Source organism: Meriones unguiculatus, chromosome 10 (assembly GCF_030254825.1).
Source record: "Meriones unguiculatus strain TT.TT164.6M chromosome 10, Bangor_MerUng_6.1, whole genome shotgun sequence".
In the NCBI taxonomy this organism is placed as follows: domain Eukaryota; kingdom Metazoa; phylum Chordata; class Mammalia; order Rodentia; family Muridae; genus Meriones; species Meriones unguiculatus.
Window position 1 is genome coordinate 111,838,842 of NC_083358.1, and position 26,959 is coordinate 111,865,800.

The 26,959-nt window shown below is 39.5% G+C and overlaps 1 protein-coding gene across 1 annotated transcript; it reads left to right on the plus strand.

Moving 5' to 3' along the window:
• The first annotated feature begins 19,627 nt into the window (after nt 1-19,627).
• Nucleotides 19,628-20,719, plus strand: LOC110544929 (speckle-type POZ protein-like). The gene has a single exon (XM_060393310.1). It carries the CDS (start codon nt 19,634-19,636, stop codon nt 20,717-20,719), a length of 1,086 nt encoding a protein of 361 aa, XP_060249293.1. The 5' UTR covers nt 19,628-19,633.
• The last annotated feature ends 6,240 nt before the right edge of the window (nt 20,720-26,959 follow it).

Here is a 26,959-nt window from a genome sequence, read left to right on the forward strand (position 1 = left end):
TTCTGCTGTAGGCAGTTTAGAAATTAAACTGGATCAAAAGAAAAAAAAAGAGAGCTAGCATTATTTTCTCTTCACCATGCAGGACACAATTATAGATGATTATTAAAATTTACTTTCAAATACACCTTGGTTCTCTATTCTATAACTTTGTAAATTTGTATCTCTCTGAAAATATTTATCTAGATAATTGAATATTAGTCAGAGAAGTTAGCACCAGTCACTAGCCACTACTAAATTGTGTGTGTGTGTGTTGACTTTTAAGTCAATGGTATTTAGTTTGTATTATCATATCCAACTTTTGAAGAGTGGAAAATATTAGAGACTTGCATTTACATGTGCTGTATTAGTCAGGGTCCTCTAGAGTAGCAATGAACAGAAGGAACTTTTTTCTATATATGCAGAAAGTGGAATTTTGACAATGACTTACAGGCTGCAGTTCAGCTAATCCAATCATAGTTAAAGCCAGTACTCACTTAATCCACAAGGCTAAAAGTCTCAGGTGGTCTTCAGTATATGCTGTACTCCTGAATAAGTAGGCTCTAATGCCAGTGAAGTGATCCACTTGCTATCACCTTGAGGTCGAGCAGGCAAAGAACCAAGGTTTCCCTCTTCCATGTGCTTATATAGGCTTATGGCAGAAGGCGTGGCCTAATTAGAGGTGTGTGTTTATCCTACCTCAAAAGTCTGTATCTGAATTGGGTCTTCGTACTTCATCGTAAGCAAAATATTCTAATAGGTGTGCTCTCCCAGTTTGAACTTTACTAAGTTCCAGAATTTATCCTATTGGGAGGGGGAAAAAGGACATCAAAAGTGTGTTGGGCTTACCATGGTCAATGTTCCTTAAAAAAGGATGAAGGCAGTATCTCTCCAGCTATTGTTTACCTTTGTGATTGTGTTACACTCATCCCTGCCAGAGACAGGGAAGGGTGTTGTCTCTGTCTTGTAAGGGTTCTGAGTGTTCACAGCATGGAGGATGGGAGGAAGAGCTTGTATATGCTGTCCAGGAAGCAGAGCCAGGAAGCTGTGAATGTGGGGTTCTTTCTGTCTTTTATTCCAAACAGACCAGCAGTCTGTTTGATGGATCCTCTCAGTTTTTTGCTGGTCTTATACTTTTCTCTCAGAGAATCATCCTTGGAAATATTTGCCAAGCTCTACTTGAGGGTGGGGTTTATGAATATCCTAAAGTTTTCTCGATTCAATCATAGAAGAGAGTTATTCAATACCTCATGTTCTGCATCCTCCCCTGGTGAATTCTATCCATTCAACCTTAGAACTGCCATGCTTGCTCTGCTAGGCTTTAGTACTGAGAGATTATGCAGGTTTCCAAAGATTATTCAGGTTTCTAAGGGAGCAGCATATAGTCAACAGTACCCAGTATTATGCTTTGTGATATTTCCCATTCTGTAAAGTGATGTGTAAATGCTCCCTACATCTCTTTTCTCTTCTCAGTTCTTCACATCTTGGAGAGACTCACTAAGCCTAGAGAACATGGAAATAGTTTCTGTGATTCAATCAGCTCAGCAGTTCCCAGGCAGCTCTCTTTTGAGTCTGGCTCCAATGCTGCTCATCCCTCAGTACAGCATAATTCAGTCAATTGGCTTCGATTCTTTGACTTTGGCTCCTTAGTTAGACTTCTTGTGTGTCTTTACTAAATGTTTCCCAGGTGGCTTTAGTTTTCAGTTAACTGGTACACCTTCTCAAATCTGTCATTTGGATGTTTGCAGGTGATCAATGCAGGCCACCTCCTTGGCAAGAATTGTGCTTCTAATTCTGCTTACTGAGCACAGAAGAGCATGATCCAGGAGAGTGGGAGCAGCCTCTTACAGGAGAGCTGCAATCCTCTGGAGCAGGAAGCTTGGGCTCTGACCATAAAGGTTCTCAGTCTTGGAGTGAGAAAGGGGAAAGTGCTCTTTGTTGGATAGTTCTCTTTGAGACATGACTGACAAAAGGAATTCAGTTTGTAATACCATGATCACGGAAACTCAGAGTCCACCATGTGATGACTCCATGCAAGACAGCTTTATTAGGACATTGATCAAACTCGGGACCCAGGTCTCACTGATGCAGCAGCAGAGAACTGGGACCCTGAGCTCTGAGTGAGCAGAGTTTTTAAAGGGAAAGATTGCAAGCAGGGGGTTTCCATGATAGCAAGCAGGGGTGTACTTGATATTATGACAGAAAGCAGGTGGGTTCATGCCTCGATGTTACAGGATTGGGTAAAAGCCATAGGGGAGAGGTGACTGTTTGCATAGTCACAATTGCCATTCTTAAAAACTACATCTTAATCACTGGGGAGAATTTTCCCAACCAATTCTCATTAATTACTGCCAGAGAGATTGTCTCTATTTTATACTAAATATTCATTATGTGATATTTCCTGAAAGCAGTTGCTAGAAGAGCAAACTTTGTTTTCTGCCAGGTCACATTCTGTAGTATTTCCTGGTACCTGAGTTCAGTTTACACTCAAGAAGCCTCCTCATTTCAAAATGGAGTCACTCAGGCTAACTTAATCTCTTCATTCCCCCCTTTTCTTGTAAATAAAGAGGCCAATCTAGGGCTCTTACAGACAATGGTCAGCTTCTAATAGGCAGTACTGGGTTCTAGTTAACATCAACTACATAATCCCTAGTCTTTGTCTAATATATCCTAACAACTTTTTAAGCAAGCATGATCCAAAAATGACCATAAGCAAAAGATTCTGCCTTTGAGCTGTTATAATACTGGCTTTGAACATCCAGTATTGCAGTACTGAAAGGGTTAGACTAAGTTTGTAACCTGTATGTCTTCTACAGCCTATAGTTTTGTGTTTTAGGTTCAGGTTAAGCTTTCCAGAGAATTGAGTAATGTGAACCTATCTGTGAGGACAGATAAAAAAAAAAAAAAAGCCTTCAAGCAATGACCTTCACTCAGCAAAAGAAAGACCAGACCCTTGTTTTTGAGATATTGTTTCTTAGCAACCAATCCAGATGGCCTCAGTCCTTCTTCTGAGTAGCTCCTGACCTCCAGCCAAAAGTCTGAAACCCCAATCTTCAAGGATGGGCTAACCACCCCCACTTTCAATTTCAGCTGCATCCACACTTGGCAGGACTGGCCAAGCTTTAGTACCTAAGACTAACCAATTATCTTACTTTATAGCTTCCTCATCCAATCCTAAATTGCCAAAACTGCAACTTCAAATTTCCCACAATTTTTCTTTTAAAAATCTAAGGTCTTTGTCTTCCAGTGCCACTCTTTGCTGACCAGCAGGGGTGACCCCATTGCATAATGGTTAATAAATCTCTTGCTTTTGCAATGAGTAGGGTGGTCTGTGGGAATTTCTGGGAAGGGAGCAATCTTGAACTACTGAGCTGTGAGACCCCCAGCTCTTACATTTTTGGTTCATTTGGCCTGGAAAAGGCGTGCCCCTTCCACAACCCTCATCAGACTGAACTCAGAGGTCAAGCTCAGAAAAGGTTAGTCTGATTTCTGTTTTGCTTTGCTTGTTTCTGTCTTACTAATTTGTTTCTGTTTAGGCACCTATCTGGACCTTTTTTGGTCATCTGATCAGTCCTTGCAATAGACAGATTGGTCAGAATATCGCTTAACTGGGAACTGGAGGATGCTCCAGTTTGGGAGGCTAGGACCAGGATGGTCCTCCACCCATCTGTTTCTTGTCAGAGTCCGCCGCAGTGAGGCAGCCTCTCATTTGAAATTCTGTGGTACCATCCTTAAGGGCACCCTTGTCTAATTGCCTGTCTTGTTCTCTTTGTCTCTATCTTGTTGCCTCTTTGACTTTCTTGATGGATGACTTTATTATGGGACAGACTATGACTACACCCTTATCCCTCATCCTTGAGATATAGGGCACATAACCTTTCAGTTAATGTTTAAAAGAAAAAATGACAAACTTTCTGTTCCTCAGAGTAGCCTACTTTTCAGCTGGGATGGAGCTCGGAGAACTGGCTGGACAGAATGCTCACACCCTCAGAGTTGGCCTAAAACCTGCCTCCTCTGGCTGCTGAACAGTAGTTCATTTCACCCCCTTCCTCCTTCCATCCCTCCTCCCATGGGCTTCAGTCAGGGGCCGGAGGGATGGAGCTACTTCTGGTTCTAAATCTTAAATTGTTTGCACTGATAAAATATGGTCTTATGGTTGTGCTCTGTAAATTCACTCCTAAAGAAGATACTTGGTTTTGATAATGCAAAAACTAGTTTTAAAAAATGTTTAGATACTTAAGGTGATAAAGCATTTAAAGTTTATCAGGTTTTCAAAGCAATAACAATTGGGCAGTCTAACAAAAAACTTAAAACAGTTTCTTAACCCTTTGGGGAGGTCAAAAGACCTTGGTATTTATTTATTTTATTTATTTTTTTTATTTATGTATTTTTTTTTATTTTTCATCAATTACACTTTATTCATTCTGCATCCCCTCATAAGCCCCTCCCTCCTCCCCTCCCAATCCCACTCTTTCTCCTCCCTCTGCATGCATGCCACTCCCCAAGTCCATTGATAGGGGAGGTTCTCCTCTCCTTTCTGATCTTAGTCTATCAGTTCACATCAAAAGTGGCTGCATTGTCCTCTACTATGGCCTGGTAAGGCTGCTCCCCCCCAGGGGGAGGTGATCAAAGAGCAGGCCAATCAGATTATGTCAGAGGCAGTCCCTCTTCACATTACTATGTAACCCAATTGGACTCTGAACTGCCCTGGGCTACATCTGTGCAGGGGTTCTGGGTTATCTCTATGAATAGTCCTTGGTTGGAGTATGAGTTTCTGGGAAGTTCCCTGTGTTCAAATTTTCTGGTTTTGTTGCTCTCCTTGTGGAGACCCTGTCCTCTCCAGCTCTTACTATTTCCCAGTTCTTACATAAAATTCCATTCACTCTGCCCAACAGTTGCCCATCCGGCTCAGCATCTGCTTTGATAGTCTGAAGGGCAGAGGCTTTCAGAGGCCCTCTGTGGTAGGTTCCTAGGTTGTTTCCTGTTTTCTTCTTCTTCTGATGTCCATCCTCTTTGCCTTTCCGGATGGGGATTGGACATTTTAGTTAGGGTCCTCTCTCTTGCTTAGTTTCTTTAGATGCACAGGTTTTAGTGGGTTTGCACTATGCTGTATGTCTATATGAGTGAGTTTATACCATGTGTGTCTTTTTGCTTCTGGGACAACTCACTCAGAATGATCCTTTCCAGATCCCACCATTTACCTGCAAATTTCATAATTTCCTTATTTTTCATTGCTGAGTAATATTCCATTGTGTAGATGTACCACAATTTCTGCATCCATTCTTCAGTTGAGGGGCATCTGGATTGTTTCCAGCTTCTGGCTATTACAAATAAAGCTGCTACAAACATGGTTGAGCAAATGTCCTTTTTGTGTACTTGAGTCTCTTTTGGATATATGCCCAGGAGTGGTATGGCTGGATCTTGAGGAAGCACTATTCCTAGTTGTCTGAGAAAGCACCAGATTGATTTCCAGAGTGGTTGTACAAGTTCACATTCCCACCAGCAGTGGAGAAGGGTTCCCCTTTCTCCACAGCCTCTCCAGCATGTGTTGTCACTTGAGTTTTTGATCTTGGCCATTCTCATGGGTGTAAGGTGAAATCTCAGGGTTGTTTTGATTTGCATTTCCCTAATGGCTAGTGAGGTTGAGCATTTCTTTAAGTGCTTCTCTGCCATTCGGTATTCCTCTACAGAGAATTCTCTGTTTAGCTCTGTTCCCCATTTTTTAAGTGGATTACTTGGTTTGCTGCTTTTCAGCTTCTTTAGTTCTTTATATATACTGGATATGAGTCCTCTATCAGATAAAGGGTTGGTGAAGATTCTTTCCCAATCTGTCGGCGGTTGCTTTGTTTTGATGATGGTGTCCTTTGCTTTGCAGAAGCTCTTCAGTTTCATGAGGTCCCATTTATTGATTGTTGCTCTTAGAGCCTGTGCTGTTGGTCTTCTGTTCAGGAAGTTTTCTCCTGTACCAATGAATTCTATGGTATTTCCCACTTTTTTTTCAAGCCGATTTAATGTGTCTGGTTTTATGTTGAGGTCTTTGGTCCACTTGGACTGCAGTTTTGTGCAGGGTGACAAGTATGGATCTATTTTCATTTTTCTACATGTAGACATCCAGTTCGACCAGCACCATTTGTTGAAGATGCTATCTTTTTTCCATTGAATGGTTTTGGCGTCTTTGTCAAAGATCAGGTGTCCGTAAGTGTGTGGATTTATTTCTGGGTCCTCTGTTCGGTTCCATTGATCCACCATTCTGTTTCTATGCCAGTACCATGCAGTTTTTAAAACTGTTGCTCTATAGTACAGCTTAAGATCAGGGATGGAGATACCTCCAGATGATCTTTTATTGTAGAGGATTGTTTTAGCAATTCTGGGTTTTTTGTTATTCCATATGAAGTTGAGAATTTTTCTTTCCAGGTCTGTAAACAATTGTGTTGGTAATTTGATGGGCATTGCATTGAATCTGTAGATTGCTTTTGGTAAGATCTTGCCAAGCCATGAGCATGGGAGATCTTTCCATCTTCTCATATCTTCTTCTAATTCTTTCTTCAGAGATTTGAAATTTTTTTCATACAAGTCTTTGACTTCCTTGGTTAGGGTTACTCCGAGGTACCTTATGTCATTTGTGCCTATTGTGAAGGGTGTTGTTTCCCTAATTTCTTTCTCAGCCCTTTTGTCTTTTGTATACAGGAGGGCTACTGATTTTTTTGAGTTAATTTTGTATCCGGCCACTTTGCTGAAGGTGTTTATCAGCTGTAGGAGTTCCCTGGTAGAGTTTTTGGGGTCACTCACGTATACTATCATATCATCTGCAAATAGTGATAATTTGACTTCTTCCTTTCCAATTTGTATCCCCTTGATCTCCTTCAACTGTCTTATTGCTCTAGCAAGGACTTCCAGCACTATGTTGAAGAGATATGGAGAGAGTGGGCAGCCTTGTCTTGTCCCTGATTTTAGTGGGATTGCTTTAAGTTTCTCTCCATTCAGTTTGATGTTGGCTATAGACTTGCTGTATATCGCCTTTACTATGTTTAGATATGTGCCTTGTATCCCTGATCTCTCCAATACTTTAAACATGAATGGATGTTGGATTTTGTCAAATGCTTTTTCAGCATCTAGGGAGATTATCATGTGGTTTTTTTCTTTCAGTTTGTTAATATGGTGGATCACATTGATGGATTTCCGTATATTGAACCAACCCTGCATACCTGGGATGAAGCCTACTTGGTCATAGTGGATGATATCTTTGATGTGTTCTTGGATTCCGTTTGCAAGTATTTTATTAAGTATTTTTGCATCAATGTTCATAAGGGAGATTGGCCTGAAATTCTCTTTCTTTGTTGTGTCTTTGTGAGGTTTAGGTTCCTATGTGACTGTGGCTTCATAGAATGAGTTTGGTAATGTTCCTTCTGTTTCTATTTTGTGGAATAGTTTGAAGAGAATTGGTGTTAGCTCTTCTTTGAAGGTCTGGTAGAATTCTGCGCTGAAGCCATCTCGTCCTGGGCTTTGTTTGGATGGGAGACTTTTGATGACCGCTTCTATTTCTTTGGGGGATATAGGTCTATTTACTTGATTTACCTGGTCCTGATTCAGCTTTGTTGAGGCAAATCGATCAAGAAAATTGTCCATTTCATTTAGATTTTCAAATTTTGTGGCATATAGACTTTTGAAGTAAGGCCTAATGATTGTTTGGATTTCCTCAGTGTCTGTAGTTATATCCCCCTTTTCATTTCTGATTTTGTTGATTTGGGTGGTGTCTCTCTGCCTTTTACTTAGCTTGGCTAAGGGTTTGTCGATCTTTTTGATTTTCTCAAAGAACCAGTTTTTGGTTTCATTGATTCTTTGAATTTTTTTATTTGTTTCCAATTGATTGATTTCAGCCCCGAGTTTGATTATTTCCAGCCGTCTACTCCTTCTTGGTGTGTCTGCTTCTTGTTTTTCTAGGGTTTTTAAGTGAGCCATTAAGGTGCTTGAATGAGCTGTCTCGAATTTCTTCTTGAAGGCACTTAGTGCTATGAACTTTCCTCTTAGCACTGCTTTCATTGTGTACCACAAGTTCGGGTATGTTGTGTCTTCATTTTCATTGATTTCTAGAAAGACTTTAATTTCTTTCTTTATTTCTTCCCTGACCCAGCTGTCATTTAGTAACAAGTTGTTCAGTTTCCATGTGTGTGTAGGCTTTTTGCTATTTCTGTTATTGTTGAGGTCCAGTTTTATTCCATGGTGATCAGACAAGATACAAGGGATTATTTCAATCTTCTTGTATCTGTTGAGGCTTGCTTTGTGACCCACTATATGGTCAATTTTGGAAAAGGTTCCATGAGGTGCTGAGAAGAATGTAAATTCTTTTGTGTTTGGGTGTAAAGTTCTGTAAATGTCTGTTAGGTCCATTTGATTCATGACCTCTGTCAGAGACATTGTTTCTTTGTTTAATTTCTGTTTTGTTGACCTGTCCTTTGTTGAGAGTGGGGTGTTGAAGTCTCCCACTATTAATGTGTGGGGATCTATGTGTGCTTTAAATTTTATCAATGTTTCTCACAAATGTGGGTGCCCTTGTATTTGGGGCATAGATGTTCAGGATTGTGATGTCTTCCTGGTGGAATTTTCCCTTGATGAGTATGAAGTGTCCTTCCCCATCTCTTTTGATTAATTTTGGTTGAAAGTCTATTTTATCAGATATTAGAATGGCTACTCCTGCTTGCTTCTTGGGTCCGTTTGCTTGGAAAGTCGTCTTCCAACCCTTTACCCTCAGGTAATGTCTATCTTTGTGTCTTAGGTGTGTTTCTTGTATGCAACAGATTGCTGGGTTTAGTTTACGTATCCATTCTGTTAATCTATGTCTTTTTATTGGAGAGTTGAGTCCATTGATGTTGAGAGAGATTAATGACCAGTGGCTGTTAGATCCTTTGATTTTGATATTGGCTGTGGTCATACAGTTGTGTGCTTGGTTGCTTTTTGTTTTACTGAAGTGAGGTTATTTATTTCCTGTGTTTTCTTGAATGTAGCTAGTTTTCCTGGGTTGTATTTTCCCTTCTAGTGTCTTCTGTAATGCTGGATTTGTTTGTAGGTATTGTTGAAATTTGTTTTTGTCATTGAATATCTTGTTTTCTCCATCTATGAGGACTGAGAGTTTTGCGGGGTATAGTAGCCTGGGCTGACATCTGTGTTCTCTTAGGGTCTGCATGATATCCGTCCAGGCCCTTCTGGCTTTCATAGTCTCTGTTGAAAAGTCAGGTGTGATTCTAATGGGTTTGCCATTATATGTTAGTTGGCCTTTTTCCCTTGCAGCTTTTAGTATTTTTTCTTTGTTCTGTATACTTACTGTTTTGATTATTATGTGGTGGGAGGATTTTCTTTTCTGGTCAAATTTGCTGGGTGTTCTGTAGGCCTCATGTATTCTAATTGGCCTCTCCTTTAGCTTGGGGAAATTTTCTTCAATGATTTTGTTGAAAATATTTTCTGGGCCTTGGAGAAGGGAGTCTTCTTTTTCCTCTATACCTATTATTCTTAGGTTTTGTCTTTTCATATTGTCTTGGATTTCTTGGACTGTCTGTGTCAGGAATTTTTCGGATTTAACATTTTCTTTGACAGATACATCTATTACTTCCATTGTATCTTCTACAAATAAGATTCTTTCTTCCATCTCTTGTAGTCTATTGGTTATGCTTACCTCTGTAGTTCCTGTTTTCTTCCCTAGATTCTTCCTTTCCATTATTTCTTCCATTTGTGTTTTCTTTAATTTTTCCAATTCTATCTTCAGGTCTTGAGTTGTTTTGTTTACTTCCTTCACCTGTCTGATTGTACTTTCCTGTTTTTCTTTTAGTTCCTTCAACTCTCTTTCTTTTATTTCATTCAGTGCTTCAAGCATTTCCTTTCTAAAGGCCATAAACTGTTTGGCTGCAGCTTCCTCTATTTCTTTACGGATGGCAATATTCTGTTTGAGTTTATCTTCCTCTATGTCTTTACGTATCTTATTTGTTTCCTCTGTTATGATCTTCATGAGCATAGTTGTTAGGTCATCTTCTTGGATTTTAGTTATGTTGGGGTGTCCAGGGCTACTTGCCCCTGGGTAACTGGGTTCTGGAGATGCCATATTGCTCTGTCTTCTGTTGCTTTAGCTTTTACCCGTTGTGGTATCTTAGGTGTTTGGGGTTATTTTCTGGTGGTTCCTGGGGATCCTGTGGTAGAGAGAATCCCCTTTTCAGAAAGCTGGTTTTTCCTGAAGAATGTCTTCTCAGCTTTTTGGGTATAGTCCCTGGATGGCTGGTGTTTTTTTCAGGAGTTGCTCACCTCAGGGATATAGACCTGAGTGGTAACTGTGGTCTTTGTTAGTTGAGAGGGTTCTCCTGTCACCCAGGAAAGTCCTGAGGGCAGCTGCCCTGTTTCTGGGTTTCTTTGTTGTAAATTTAATGATCAGCTGCTGTGACCCAGGCTCTTTGACCTCCCCACCTCCCAAGGGAGGAGCAGTACTGTTAGGCCACAGAGGAGGACGTTGCAGCCAGTCTTGAAAATACCTGACAAAAGGGAGTCATATGAAAGGGGAGGAGGTCCTCCCCTACTAGTGGACTTGGAAAGGGGCAGGGAGGAGATGAGGGAGGGAGGGTGGGATTGGGGAGGGAATGAGGGATACAGCTGGGATACAGAATTACAAAATGTAACTAATGAGAAAAACAAAATTATGGAAAAGAAAAAAAAAAGAAATTAAAAGGGAGACATAACTACAGACAGTAAGGAAATCCAAACAATCATTAGGTCATACTACAATAGCCTATATGCCACAAAATTCCAAAATCTAAAAAAAAAATGGATAATTTTCTATATAGAGTCCATCTACCAAAATTAAGTCAAGATCAGGTAGAAAGATTGAATACTCCTATATCCCCCAAGGAAATAGAAGCAGTCATCAACAATCTCCCTTCCAAAAAGATCCCTGGACCAGAGGGGTTCAGTGCAGAATTCTACCAGACCTTCAAAGAAGTGCTAACTCTAATTCTCTTCAAACTATTCCACAAAATAGAAACAGAAGGAACATTACCAAACTCATTCTATGAAGCCACAGTCACCTTGATATCTAAACCACAGAAGGACCCAACAAAAAAAAGAGAACTTCAGACCTATCTCTCTTATGAACATTGATGCAAAAAATACGCAATAAAATACTTGCAAACCGAATCCAAGAACACATCAAAGATAGCCACCATGACCAAGTAGGCTTCATCCCAGGCATGCAAGGGTGGTTCATCATATGGAAATTCATCTATGTAATGCACCACATAAACAAACTTGAGGAGAAAAACCACATAATCATCTCCTTACATGCGGAAAAAGCATTTGGCAAAGTCCAACACCCATTATTGTTTAAAGTCTTGGGGAGATCAGGGATACAAGGCACATACCTAAACATAGGAAAGGCAATATACAGCAAGCCTATAGCCAACATCAAACTCAATGGAGAGAAACTTAAATCAATCCAACTGAAATCTGGCACATGACAAAGCTGCTCACTCTCTTCATATCTCTTCAACTTAGTACTTGAAGTCCTAGCTAGAGCTATAAGACAACTAAAGGAGATCAAGGGGATAAAAATCAGAAAGGAACAGGTCAAAGTGTCACTAGTTGAAGATAATATAATAGTATTCATGAGCGATCCCAAAAATTCAACCAGAGAACTCCTTCAGCTGATAAACATCTTCAGCAAAATGGCAGGATACAAAAACAACTAAAAAAAAAAATCAGAAGCCCTGCTATATACCCAAGACAAAAAGGCCAAAGAAGATATCAGAGAAACAACAATATTCAAAATAGCCACTAATAATATAAAGTAACTTGGTGTGACACTAACCAAGCAAGTGAAAGACCTGTTTGAAAAAAACTTTTTTAAGTCTCTGAAGAAAGAAATTGAAGAAGATATCAGAAGATGGAAAGGTCTCCCATGCTCATGAGTTGGTAGGATTAACATTGTGAAAATGGCCATGCTGCCAAAAGCAATCTACAGATTCAATGCAATTCCCATCAAAATACCAACTCGGTTCTTTACAGACCTTGAAAGAAAGATTCTCAGCTTCATATGGAGAAACAAAAAAACCCAGAATCTCTAAAACGATCCTGTACAACAAGAGATCATCTGGAGGTATCTCCATCCCTGAACTCAAGCTGTACTACAGAGCAATAGAAATATAAACTTCATGGTATTGGCATAGAAACTGAAAGGAGGATCTATGGAACCGAATAGAAGACCCAGAAATAAACCCACACACCTATGAATACTTGATTTTTGACAAAGAAGCCAAAACCATTCATCTTCAACAAATGGTGCTGGTCCAACTGGATGGCTACATGCCAAAAAATGAAAATAGATCCGTATTTATCACCCTGCACAAAACTAAAGTCCAAGTGGATCAAAGACCTCAACATAAAACCAGATATTTTAAAATGGTTAGAAGAAAAAGTAGGGAACAGCCTAGAACTCATTAGCACAGGAGACAACTTCTTGAACAGAACACCAACAGCACAAGCTCAAAGAGCAACAATCAATAAATGGGACCTCCTGACTGAAAAGCTTCTGTAAAGCAAAACACACTGTTGTCAGAATAAAAGAACAGCCTACAGAATGGAAAAGGATCTTTGCCAAACCTGTATCTGACAGAGGGCTGATATCTGGCATGTATAAAGAACTAAGGAAGTTAAAAAGCAAGAAATCAAGTACTCCAATTAAAAAAAAATGGGGTACGGAGCTTACACAGAGCTAAACAGAGAATTTACTGTAGAGGAAGATAGAATGGCAGAGAAACACTTAAAGAGATGCTCAACATCCTTAGCCATCAGGGAGTTGCAAATCAAAACCACCCTGAGATTTCACCTTACATTCATCAGAATGGCTAAGATTAATAACTCAAGTAACAACACATCCTAGAGAGGTTGTGGAGAAAGGGGAACCCAACTCCACTGCTGCTGGTAATGTAAACTGGTACAACCACTTTGGAAGTCAATCTGGCACTTTCTCAGACAATTAGGAATAGTGTTTCCTAAAGATCCAGCTATACCACTCCTAGGCATATACCCAAAATTTGTTCAAGTACACAACAAGGACATTTACTCCACCATGTTTTAGCAGCTTTATTTGTAATAGCCTGAACCTGGAAACAACCCAGAGGTCCATCAACGGAGGAATGGATACAGAAATTGTGGCATTTTTACACAATGGGATACTACTCAGCAATCAAAAACGAGGAAATCATGAAATTTTCAGGCAAATGGTGGGATCTGGAAAATATCATTCTGAGTGAGGTATTCCAGAAGGAGAAAGACAGACATGGTACTCACTCATATCGTCCTATAAGATATGATAAACATAATGAAATCTATATACCTAAAGAAGATAAACAAGAAAGAGGATCCGGGGCAAGATGATCAATCCTCACTTACAAAGACAAATGGGAGGTGCATTGGACTTAGGAGAAAACAAGTAACAGGACAGGAACCCACCACAAAGGGCCTCTGAAAGACTCTACCTAGCAGTGTATCAAAGCAGATACTGAGACTCATAACCAAGCCTTTGGCAGAGTGTAGGAAATCATATGAAAGAAGGGGAGTTTGTATCACGTGGAAAGGGTAGGAGCTCCACAAGGACCAAATATATCTGGGCACATGGGACTTTTATGAGACTGACACTCCTTCAAGGACTATGTATGGAATGGATATAATCTATAACCTCTGCTTGGATGAAGCCCGTGGTAACTCAGTAATCAATTGGTTTCCCATAGTAAGGGGAACAGGAACTATTTCTGACAGGAACTTAATTGCAGGCTATTTGACCTCCCCACCCCTCAGGGAGGAGCAATCCTGCTAGGCCAAAGAGGAGGACTTTGCAGCCAGTCCTGAAGATACCTGATAAAACAGGGTCAGATGAAAGGGGAGGAGGTCTTCCCCAAGCAGTGGACTTGGAAATGGGCAGGGAGGAAATGAGGGAGGGAGGGATTGGAGACTGTTTATTCCTAGGTACTGTACTCTTTTAGAACTTATTGAGAATAGATTTAGTGTTTCACCTTATCTTGTTTTTTCCTTGTTCTTGTAAAGAAATACAATTAAAATCTTTACTTTGGCTTTTATATGTTACTAAATGTTTTCAGTCAAAAAAAAAAAAAAAGGAGGAGAGGTGGAGGAGGTCCTCCCCAATCAGTGGACTTGTAAATGGGCAGGGAGGAGAGGAGAGAAGGAGGGTTTGGGAGAGAATTAGGGAGCAGGATACAGCTGGGATACAGAGTTAATAAAATGTAACTAATAATAATAATAAAATAAAAAAATATTAAATTGTCTGCATTGATAAAATTTGGTTTTGACTTTTAAAATTATGGTTATACTTTGTGACTTCATTCCTTAAAAGGGTACTTTATTTTGATATTGCAAAAATCAATTTATGGTTTAAATTATGTTTAAGGCAATAAAACATTTTAAAGTTCATCAGGCATTTTAGACAATGACCTTGGGCATTCAAATAGAGAACTTGGAACACTTTCTCAATACTTTGGGGAAGGACAAAAGACTTTGGTATTTATTTTGTTAATTTTACCAAATGAAACCAAGCCACACAATTTGAGTCAATTAAAAAATCACAGTGTTTATAATGTATTATATCAGAATGATAAAATAACGAAAACAGTTCTGATGAAAACTTTTACATGGTCTGAAAATCAAGAAAAATATCTTAAAATAAAAAGAACTGGGCTGGGGAAAGCCTAACCTGAAGGTATTATGGAATGTTATAGAAGGTATGAACTGTATTTGCTTTGTTTTTTCATACCTGCAAGCATGATCTGAGAGAGAACTGTAAGATATGTTGCTCTTCATTTAAAAGACTAATGTTTCTTCCAAACAAAATGGGTTGTTGTTGTTGTTGTTGTTTTCATTCTTCTTTGCAGTTCTATGTTAGCCCAATGTTATATAGGGGTATATTCCAGTCCTTGTTAGTTATTATAAAAATATATCCCTGGTTGCCAGTTCCTATATAGATGATTTAATGGTGTTTCTTTCAGGCCAATAGGTTTGAAATGGCCAGAACTGTCCACCTCTGCTAAGGTTGACAGCTGTGTTTAGTTTTCCATTTAGTGCTAAATGAAACTTTTATCCTTTATGCTTTTTTGCTTTTCAGTCTTAATGCAATATCATAGGATGAGTAAGATTTGCTAGCCCTTCTATGTATTGTATCTGATTGAAATAATACAGAATAAATACTTCATTGAAAATAGAGACAACTCCATAGCAATAAACAATGGGAATTAGTTGGAAATCAGGAGGGAAAATTCTTCCCAATGTTACAGATATGGTTTAAAAAAGAGCCATTGTGATAATTTGCCTTAGGCATTGTGATTGTGTGCCTCAGAAAAGGTCACCCCACCCTGCTAAACTTTACCCAATTCTGTAAAGGCAAGGCTTATGATCCCTACTTGCTTCCATGGAAACCCCCTGATCACAGACTTTCCCTTTAAAAACCCTGTTCACTCATAGCTCAGGGTCCGACTTCTCTACTGCTGTGTTAGTGAGACTTGGGTCCTGAGTTTAATTGCTCTTGTAATAAAGCTCTCTTGCAATTGCATTGAGTCATCTCCTAGTGATCTCTGAGGGTCCAGTGAACCTGGCATCACAGTAGTAGGCCTTTTATTTGAAAAGGGAAACAGTTTTGCCTTCCTTACAGGCTTCATTTTAGTTGTTTATTTTATTATATATAGCTGGATAAAAACATATACAAATTATATAATATTTAAGGATCTGGAGAAAAATTTCAGAGTTAAAAAATTAATGAAAGGTTCTAAATAAAATTTTAAGGCAATGTTTCAGATTTCTCCCCCTTTCTTTGCTATTGATATGCTTATGTTGTTATAAGACTTCAGAAGTATAGGCTTATAATATTGATTAATAAAATTGGGATACAGTGATGGAACACTGACTGCTTATTTTCCAGTCACAATCTTGAGATTTTAATTTTCTCTTGGTTGTCTTCTGGAGATAGACTTAAAGATGCATTTCATCATGCTCAGATTATCTGTCCAAAATGTTTATTTGACCCAAAAAGTCAGAGATTTTACTATGGCATTTTTAATATCTGTGATTTGGAGGTAGACTTTGATACAGGATTTAGGAATATTTTAAATTTATTTCTTCTAGTTGTTTTGTTAAGGAAAGCCCAAGCATTCAGAGTTTAATACTAAAGCCATTAATGTATATCTGCCAAAATTTTCAGTGTAACATGGAGATGGGGACGAAAAGTAAATGCTAAGTGTATAAAAAATGGCCAAGCTCCATTGGTGCTGATTACAAAGAGCTGTACCCACAATTAAAATGTTAAAGTTTCAGACCATGGACACATTTAAATTTTTATAAAGGTTGCTAAAGAAATAGCTAAGAAGAATTGGCACTCATTCCCATTGGATGCAGTTTTATCTTATTTTTCTGAGTCTTTTTAAATATTTCCTTTAGCAAACTCTAACTTTTAGCATTTATTAGACAATTTTTAGTTTTTGTGTCTAGTTTGAATTTGCCTCAGCAGATTTTCACCTGGTTGAGACTGCAAACTGACATCTGACATCTGAACTTGCTAGAAGCTGACTTGATTGCTCACTACCTCCTCAGACAGATCAGCAACTAACCAGAGGCTTCTGAGGACCGCCCCATTCCCAGGCTTTGGCTGGCATTTCAGCCTCCCTAGCCCCTGATGCCAAAGGTCCTATTGTCACATTGAATACATTTTAGAAGAAGAGACCACTGGACCAAAATCCTACCTACAGGCTGAAATGCTAAGTCAAAGGGGGGGCCCTGACATTAGCTATTATCTTGGGGACATACTTAGCTGGGGCAAGAAAACTAGTACTGCAATACTGCAATGCTTTTGGTCAGTTTTGGATCATGCTTGCTTAACAAGTTCTTAGGATATATTAGGCAAAGACTACAGTTGATGGTAATGAGAACCCAATACTGCCAGTGAAAATCTGTCCATGGAATGTAAGAGCCCAAGATTGGCCTCTTTATTTACAAGAAAGGGGGTGGGAAATGAAGAGTTAAAGTTATCCTGAATGACTCCATTTTGAAATGAGGAGCCATCTTGATTGGGGGCTGAACTCAAGTATCAGGAAATATCACACAATGTACACCTGGCAGAAAACAAATTTAGCTCTTCTAGCAACGGCCTCCAGGAAATATCACAGAATAAATGTTTATTAAAAAAATAGAGACAATCTCCCTGGCAATAATTAATGAGAATCAGTTGGGAGTATTCTCCCCAAAATTTCAGATGTAGTTTAGAAGAATGGCAATTGTGCTTATGTAAAGAGTCACCTCTCCCTTATGGCTTTTACTCAATCCTGTAACATCAAGGCATGAACCCACATACTTTCTGTCATGGAAACAGATCATCCCCCCGTGCTTGCCGTCAAGTAAACTCCTGCTTGCAATATTTCCCTTTAAACACCCTGCACACTCAGAGCTCAAGATCCCATTTCTCTACTGCTGTGTCAGTGAGACTAGGATCTCGAATTCACTCCCTCTTCTAATAAAGCTCTCTTGCATGGAGTCATCTCATGGTAGTCTCTGAGTGTCCCATGATCATGGTATTACAACCTGAATTCCTTTGGCATTCACTTCCCAAACAGAACAATCCCACAAAGTGCACCTTCCTTTTTCTCACTCATAGAATGAGAACCTTTATGATCAGAGCCCAAGCTTCCTGCTCCAGAGGATTGCAGCTCTCCTGTAAGAGGCTGCTCCCACTCTCCTGAGGCATGCTCTTCTCTGCACAGGGTGCAAAATTAAGAGCACATTGCTTACAAAGGAGGTGACTTGAATTGATCACCTGCAAAAATTCAAGTGACAGATTTGAGAAAAGGAGTACCAGTTACCCTAACCTTAAAGCCACCTGGAAACCACTTAGTAGAGACACTCTAGAAATCTAACTGAGGAGACAAAAGTCAAAGTATCAAAGCCAGTTGAATGATTTATGCTGTACTGAGGGATGAGCAACATTGGAGCCAGACTCACAAGAGTTCTAGGCTGGGAACTGCTGAGCTGATTGAATCACAGAAACTATTTCTGTGTTGTGTAAACTGAGTGAATCTCTCCAAGATGTGAAGAACTGAGCAGAAAAAAGAGAAGTAGGTTCCATTTTACACATCACTTTAAAGAATGAGAAACATCACAAAGCACAATCTTGGGTACTGTTGACTATATGCTGCACCTTTGGAAACCTGAATAATCTCTTACTACTAAGGCCCAGGAGAGGAATCGTCAGTTCTAAGGTTGAAGAAGACTGAATTCACCAATGGAGAATGCAGAACATGAGGTGCTGAGTACCTGAATTCTATGATTGAATTGAAAACCTCCCAGATAGTCATAAACCACACCTTCAGTTAGATCTGGGAAAGTATTTCCAAGGAGGATTCTCTGAGGGAAAAGTATGAGACCATTAACAAAACTGGGAGGAGCCATCACACAGACTACTGGTCTGTTTGGAATAAAAGGCAGAAAGAATCCCACATTCACAGCTTCATGGCTCTGCTTCCTGCACAACATATACGAGATCTTCCTCTTGTCTTCCATGCTGTGAAGACTCAGACCTCTGACAAGGTAGAGACAACACCCTTCCCTGATTATGTTCCTGGAAGGCATGAGTGTAACACTATCACATGTGTAAACAATATCTGGACAGAGACTGACTTCATCCTTTTTATGGAATATTGACCAAAGTATGCTCAATACAGTTGTGATGTCCATTTATGTTCCCAATAGGACAACTTCAGGAACTTAGTAAAATACAAAACAGCAGGGCACAACTTTTAGAAGAATTTTGCTTGACATGAATTAGGTAGACCCAGTTCAAATGCAGATTTTTGCAGTAGGAAAACACACACACCTTTAATCCAGATCTTGGGGCTACAAGACACACCTCTAATTGGGCCACGCCTTCTACTATAAGCCTATATAAGCACATGAAGAGGGAAACTCTGGTTCTTTGCCTGCTTGCCCTCAACTTGATAGCAAGTGGATCACTTCACTGGCATTAGAGCCTACTTGTTCAGAAGTCCAGCATATATACTGAAGACACCTGAGACTTCTAGACTTTTGGATTAAGTAAGTACTGGCTTTAACTATTGTGGGATTAACTGGACTGCAGTTTGTAAGTCATTGTCACAGTTCCCCTTTCTGTATGTATATAGAGAAGTTCATTCTGTACATTGTTACTCTACAGGACCCCAACTGAAACCACATGAATGAAATGAGAGTCTCTAATATTTTCCATTCTTCCGAAGTTGGATATGAAAGCTAAATCTAGTTATTATTGACCTAAGTGTCAAGATACACCACACACACACACACACACACACACACACACACACACGCACACACACAAACAATTTAGCAGTGGCTAGTGGCTGGTGCTAACTTCTCTGACTAATGTTCAAGTCTAGATAAATATTTTCAGAGAGATACAAATGTCCAAAGTCATAGAAAGGGGAACCTAGGAGAATTTGAAACTAAACTTTAATAATTATCTATAATTTTGTCATTCATGGTAAAGACATAAGAAATCCTAACTCTTTTTGTGTGTTTGTTTGTTCTTTTGTTTTTTTTTTTTTTCTGGTCCAGTTTAACTTCTAAGCTACCTCCAGGAGAAATGTCTGACAACTTGGTAGCTGAGAGCTGGGGCTCCACACAGATCACCGTCCAGACATTTTCCTTCAGGTGGACCACAAGGAACTTCTCCTCTTGCATGGAGGAAATGAGGGAAACCATTGAAAGTGTGACTTTCTCATCAGGAGCCAATGACAAACTGCACTGGCGTTTGAGTGTAAACCCCACTGGGAGCGATAAAGATAGCAAAGATTACGTGTCAGTTCATCTACTCTTGCTCCGCTGTCCAAAAAGCCCTGTTTGGGCGAAGTTCCACTTTTGGATCATAAATGCCGAAGGAGAGAAATGCCTAGGACTATGGAGCCAAATTGTCTTTAGGTTTGTGCCTGGTGGTGGCTGGGGATTCAAAAAATTCATCCTTAGAGATTTCCTGTTGTCCCAGGCAGAACACCTTCTTCCTGAGGACCACCTGACCCTCCTGTGTGATGTGTATGTGGTTCAAGACTCCTGCAGCACTCCAGGACAGAACATGATATCGGCAATCAAGGTTCCAAGCTGCACTTTGACAGATGAGATAGGAGCACTGTGGGAGAATTCCCGATTCACAGACTGCTGTTTCTTGGTATCTGGTCAGGAATTCTGGGCTCACAAGGCCATCTTAGCAGCTCGATCTCCAGTTTTCAGAGCCATGTTTAAACATGACATGGAGGAGAGGCAGAAGAACAGAGTTGAGATCAAGGACCTGGAGCCTCAAGTCTTCAAGGAGATGATGGGCTTCATTTACACGGGGAAGGCACCAAACCTCCACACCATGGCCACTGGTGTGCTGGCAGCTGCTGACAGGTATGGCCTGGAGCGCTTGAAGGTCATGTGTGTGGATGCCCTCTGCAGGGACCTCTCAGTGGAGAATGCTGCTCACACTCTCATCCTGGCTGACCTCCACAGTGCAGAGAAGCTGAAAATGCAGGCACTGGATTTCATTACACTTCATGCTTCTGAGGTCTCTGAGACTTCCGGGTGGAAGGTCATGGTGGATTTCCATCCCCAGTTGCTGGCTGAAGCATTCCACGCCCTGGCTACTGCACAGAGCCCTTTCCTGGAACCCCCTCTCAAACGCCTGAAGAGATAGATGTTAGCAATGCTTCCTTGTCACCTACACCTGTCTTCCTGAAGTAGCAGCCACTGTTGTTACCAGCAACTCCCAGGTAGACTATGGTATTAGTGCGGCGTTTACATTGAATCTTGGGAAGGAGAGCGTCATGGCTCAGGATTTAAGACCCCGGGGAAGAAGGTAGAATGCTATTCAGCTGGACAGCCCTGGGTTCTTGCTTATTCTACCTCAAATCTACCTTGTTGCTGTACTGATGTGATAGTTGTGAAATGAGTTGGAAACTGAGTTTGAACTTAGTTGATTGCAACAAATGCATCTCAACAGTGGTTCTTTGGGCTGAGACATGTCTGGATTGGGCTGAGCAGAACCCATGATCAGGGGCTCAGAGCAAAGGGAAAAATAAAAATGAACCTGTAATGATACGAGAAGGGACAGACTTTTTTTTTTTTTTTAAGCTCAGGTTGTAAGGACTGAAGGGATAACTTCATTGGGAAGAGCACCTGTTGCTCTTGCAGAGGACACCTGGACACTTCGAAGCAAAGACAGGAGAGGTTTCAACCATGATTAACTGGATATACACAGGGTCAGAGAGACTTTCTTGTGTCCATGGGCATATACCTTTCTGTATACAATACCTTGCAAATAAAATGCAAAATGAAAAAAATGATGAAGTTCATTGTGTGTTTTTGTGGTTTCTTTGTTTAGGGAAGACAAGTTCAGTGCATCAAGGTCTGCTCAGCTGTGGAGGTTTGTGCAGACTCCTCAGTGCCCCAGGCGTATTAAAACCCTTTCTCCTCTTTCTTATCACTCAGTGTCTACTGCTGCAACTCATTTTTCCTTCTTTCATTCATTACTTACTTACTTGACTTTACATCATAAGATGATCAATCCTCATTCAGAAAGGAAATGGGGCAGACATCGGAAAAAAAAGTGAAATCAAGTAACAAGACAAGAGCCTACCACAGAGAGCCTTTGAAAGACTCTACCTGGCAGAGTATTAAAGCAGATGCTAAGACTGATAGAAAAACTTTGGGCAGAGTACAGGCAATCTTATGTAAGAAAGGGGAAATAGAAAGACCTGGAAGTGTCTGAAGTTCCAAAAAGAAAACAACAGAATCAAAAATTCTGTGCTCAGTGGTCTTTTCTGAGCCTGATACACCTACCAGATTCCATTTATGAAGATAACTTAAAACCCTTGCACAGGTGTAGCCTGTGTAGCTCAGTCTCCAAACGTGCACCTTAGTAAGGGGAACAGGGGCTGTCTCTGACATGAACTCAGTGGCTGGCTCTTTGATCACCTCTCCGTAAGGGAGTGGGGTTCAGCATGACCTGGCCACAGAGGAAGACCTTGAAAGACAGTCCTGATGAGACCTGATAGGCGAGGGTCAGATGGCAGGGGAGGATGTCCTCCCCTATCAGTGGACTGAGGAAGGGGCATGGGAGGAGATGATTGATGGAGAGAAGGGAGGATTGAGGGTGGAGGCTACAGCTGGGATACAAAGAGAATAAACTGTAATAAATAAAAAATTATATTTAAAAAATCTAGGGAGGAAACAGAAACCATAAAACAGAACAACTACTCCACAAAGGCATCCAGAAATCAGCACCTAGACCTGTAATCATTCCAATCCCAGATTTGTAGGCTTAGATTTTTCACCAAACCTACTTTATTTGGGGTTGTCATACAACTTTAATGCTCTTTCAATCCCCACCCCCATCCTAAGTAGAAGATTAGAAGGGAAAAGGGCTGTAGACCTCTTCTGTCTACTTCCTCCTGATTAGGGTCAATGGGTCTGTAGGGGATTACCAAAACAAATTTATTAGGATACCAACAGCCCAGTCCAAAGATCAATACCAAGTAGCAACATGAAGTCAGAAAAAGCTGCAAGACTCAGTTGAATTGCCTGGAGAAGTTCTCTGGAATGTTTCTCTCCTCAAAGTCATGTGTCAGAGCACTAATACCAGTGCAGACACGTCAACCCAAAAAACGAAGCCTCAGTGTGTGGGAACCTATATATATATCTTCTCCTCAGAGTCCTCCCAGAGATGGTCTCAGATGCCCAAAGTCACACCCCTTGCATGTTAGGCGTCAGAGCAAAATATCACATGCTCTCCCACCAGCCAACCTAGAGTAAAACATCATGTGCCCCACTTGCAGTAAAACATCACATGACAAAACTGAGTCTTCAGGGAAACCAGAATCTTCCACATCACATATTTATTTCCGTTTAAAAAAAAAATATATATATATATTTACCTTTTACATTAACAATCCACACACAATAAGAATAATTATAATTATGGGAACCATAAGACTAGAACTATATGTCAAATAACACTCAAACAAAACTACATTAAATTTCTATCAATAAATAATAATTAAACAAAATAGCTTTTGCATTTCCAAAGTCATACAAAATAACCTAAATTTCTATCAATATACAATAGTCACACAAAATAACCTTAAATTTCTATCCACATACAATACAAAATAACCTTAAATTTTCACAAAATAACCTTAAATTTTTATCAATATACATTAATTCATACTTAGGCAAAGTAACACATCAAATGACCAAAAACATCCTCCCCACCTTTTGAGAATGGGAATATCCTATATGCAAACATATCTTTTGAGTACCCTATGAAAATCTGGGATATTGGCCATGTCCCTTGAACGCTAGCTGAATATTTGTTGTCCATTATTTCTGTTGTCTGGTCTCTGTGATGTGTCTAGTCTCCGTGTTGTCTGTCCAGTCTCTGTGTTGTCTGTCCTTTGGGCTAGCCCTCTTGAAAATGATTTGCATGCAAATTTTAGAAAAATCAGTAATTGAGGTAAAACAAAACAAAACAGATCAAGTTTGCAGAAGAGAATCACTTGGGCTATTTGCTTTGTGAAGACCCTCATTGCTCAGGTGATAAGAGGTTTTCTCTGGTCAGAACTAATCTATATAATTTTTTTGGTAAGCATATTTTGTCATTCCCTGTAGATACATAAGCCTAACCAGATCCCCATCTCATAACTATTGCAGATTTCCATCCTATTACCACATCCTTAAATCATATTGGTTGACCTAGATCTTCAGTGTTTTTTTTTTTGTTTGTTTGTTTGGGTTTTTTTTTTTTTTTTTTAGTAACCCATTGTCTCTCAGGTGCTGTTGTTCCTTTTCTTCCAAACATTAAGAAAATTTAGAAGTAACAAAGCATTTTTTAGTTTGTCCCTGGTTTTTTTTTTGTTTGTTTGTTTTTACTTTTCCTTTTTGTTTAATAAACATCTCTTCTAAGGTGCGATTGGTCCTTTCTTCAACTCTTTGTCCTGTAGGATTGTCATACCTGTAATGTGCATTATAGTGTAATATGCAAAGAATGGTTTCGTCTTTTTGCCTACATATGTGGGGGCATTATAGTTCCTATTTTGTGTACATATCCCCTAATTGCCATTATTTCTAATAAGTGTATAATTGCACAATCATCCTTTGCAGAACTTGAAGCAGTTGCACATTGAAAGCCTGAGTATCTATCAATGGTGTGGTGTATATACCTTTGTTTTCTAAATTTTGCAAAATGAAAAACATTCACCTGCCATGGTTCATTTTGTGTTTGGTCCCCTTAAGGTTACTACCAGTAGGTAACTGAATTTGGTTATGTAGAGAACATGGAGGAAATGTTTTATTATTATCATTTCCTTAGCTTGTTGCCAATGTTTTCTTGAAACATTTCCCATTAACATGATGTTTCTCATGAAATTTAGAGGCTTCTAAAATGTTCCATATTCGCAATTGGTCAGTTTGCTCATTTGCTTGTGCCTGGCAAACATGTATGTGAACAGAATGGATAGTTTCTACTTCTGACATACTGTTGTAATCACATAAATAACGAAGTTATTTCTGAGCCTGGTTTTTCAGGAACAAATTCAGCAGTCTCTACATGGAAAACAACTCTTTCTGCATATAAATAATCAGTAATTATATTAAGAGATTCTGGAGAATCTAATAATACCATGAAGATTGCATACAGTTGTGAGTTTTGAACTGAGGTATATGGACTTTTGGTCACCTTTTTGTCTGACTTATAACCTGCCAGCGCTATCTTGTTTGCATCAGTCTAGAATGTTGGTGCCTCTGGAATTGCTGTTCTCTTTACAATATTTGGAAGAATCCAATTAGTTTCTTTTATAAAATGAATACATCTGCTTTTAGGATATTTATTATTAATTTCTCCCTATTAGTTAGACAAACTCTTTGCCAATCATCATTGATCACCCACAATGACATTATCTCAGTATTAGTAAGAAGCACTACAATTTCAGCCATATCTCTTCTTTTATAATTTGTTCAGAAATATTTTCTATATATGTTGGGACCAATTAAATAATGATGAGGCACACAACAGATCTTATATGAAAGAGGTTTCTTAGAAGGGGATGAAGAGAGAGAGGAGGGAGGAGAGAAGGAGAGAGGAAGACATGATGGATAGAAGAGAGAGCGGGCACCACGACAGAGAGAGTGGAGAGTGCAAGAAGGCAAGAGAAGCCAAGAGAGAGACTAAGTAATGGGTTGATCCTTTTAAGGAGCAAAGTAACCATGCCTGCCAGGTGTGGCCACCTTGCCTGTGACACATACGTTGCTAGGCACCCAGAAGCAAGTGACTAAATACTTACAATATATGTCTTCAGTTTTTTAAAGTTCATTTATGTGCTCAGAAAATCCATTCCACAATGCTGTATTCCCATTGCATAATGAGCTCAGAAGGAGAAAGAGTTGAAGTCAAAATGATCAAAATGCAATCAAGTTTAGGATCAATTTGATCCACATAAGCATCTTGCAGTCTTTGTTATTCACGAGTTAACTCTTTTGCTGCTTCAGCTCTTGGACATCTTGCACTGTTTAAGTTTGAATCTCCTTGAAATTTTGAAACAAATTACTTAACTCATAAATATTCAACCCAATTATAGGCTTCAGCAAGTTAACATTTCCCATTAATTTTTGAAAATCATTAAGACTTTGCAATTGGTCCATATGGATTTGTACCTTTTGTGGTCAACCTATTTGATGACTGATTTTATAACCCAAACAACTAAGTGAATCTCCTCTTTGCATTTTTTCCTGGAGCAATCTGTAACCCAATCTTGGTAGGATTTTTTTTGTTTCCTTAAATATTTTCTCTGAGGTATCTGTATCAGAATCAGCTAACAAAACATCATCCATGTAATAATATATGAAAGATGGAGGAAATTGCCTACTAATTATTTCTGATGGTTTTAACACAAAATATTGATTTAAAGTTGGATTATTTAACATTCTCTGTGGCAACATCCTCCAGTGCTATCTCTTTATTGAACCAGCATTGTTCAGAGTAGGTACTGAGAAAGCAAACCTTTCCCTGTCCTGCTTATCAAGTGTATTGTTCAAAAGGCAATCTTTCAAATCAATTGTTATTATAGGCCATGCTCTAAGTAACAAGGAAGGTAAAGGAAGCCCAAGATGCAAAGGACCCATTGGTTGAATAACTCTATTGACTCTCTTAAATCTGTTATCATCCTCCAATTTCCTGATTTCCTTTCTTCAACAAACACGGGTGGAATTCCATGAGCTTGTAGACTCTACTATATGTTGAGCCTCCAGCTGCTCTTGAACCAGTTCTGTGATGGCCTGCAATGTTTCTTTTGTTATGGGCCACTGCTCTTGCCACACAGGTCTGTTTGATATCCAGTTCAGGGGCAAGGCTGTTGGTGTTTCAGCAGTGGTTCCTACTATAAATTTGGAAAGTCAGTTACTGTGATGTCCTACATTTGGACAATGGGCACAGTTTCTATTTGTTCTTGATCACGTGTATCTATACCTTCTCCAGAAGCATCCAACATATGATCCCCAAGTACCTCATTTACTGTCCCTGAGATTGCAGGAATATTAATTTGAGTACCCCATGGTTATGAAAGATCCTTTCCTCATAAATTGAGGGGAAATTTATGTCAGCCAGATAGGGTCTCAACTTTCCTGTTTGCCCTTCTGTTCTCCCACCTTTAATCCACCTGACACTTTGTCTTATCTGCAATAATTTACCAATTCCTGTAAACTGTGTTATAAACCTTCTGAAGTGGCCAATCTGGATTCCAAGACTTTGGGAAAGTATACTGGCATCAGCTACTGTTTCCACCAAACCTTTTATTTCAACACTATTCATTTACACCATTAATTTGGGTCTCATCCTTAACTACTGTTTGCCAGAACACACATTTCCTGGTACTCCCAAAATTCT

What these genes read in the sequence shown, in the direction of transcription:
- LOC110544929 (XM_060393310.1), top strand. Translation starts at nt 19,634, where the DNA reads ATGTCTGACAACTTGGTAGCTGAGAGCTGGGGCTCCACACAGATCACC.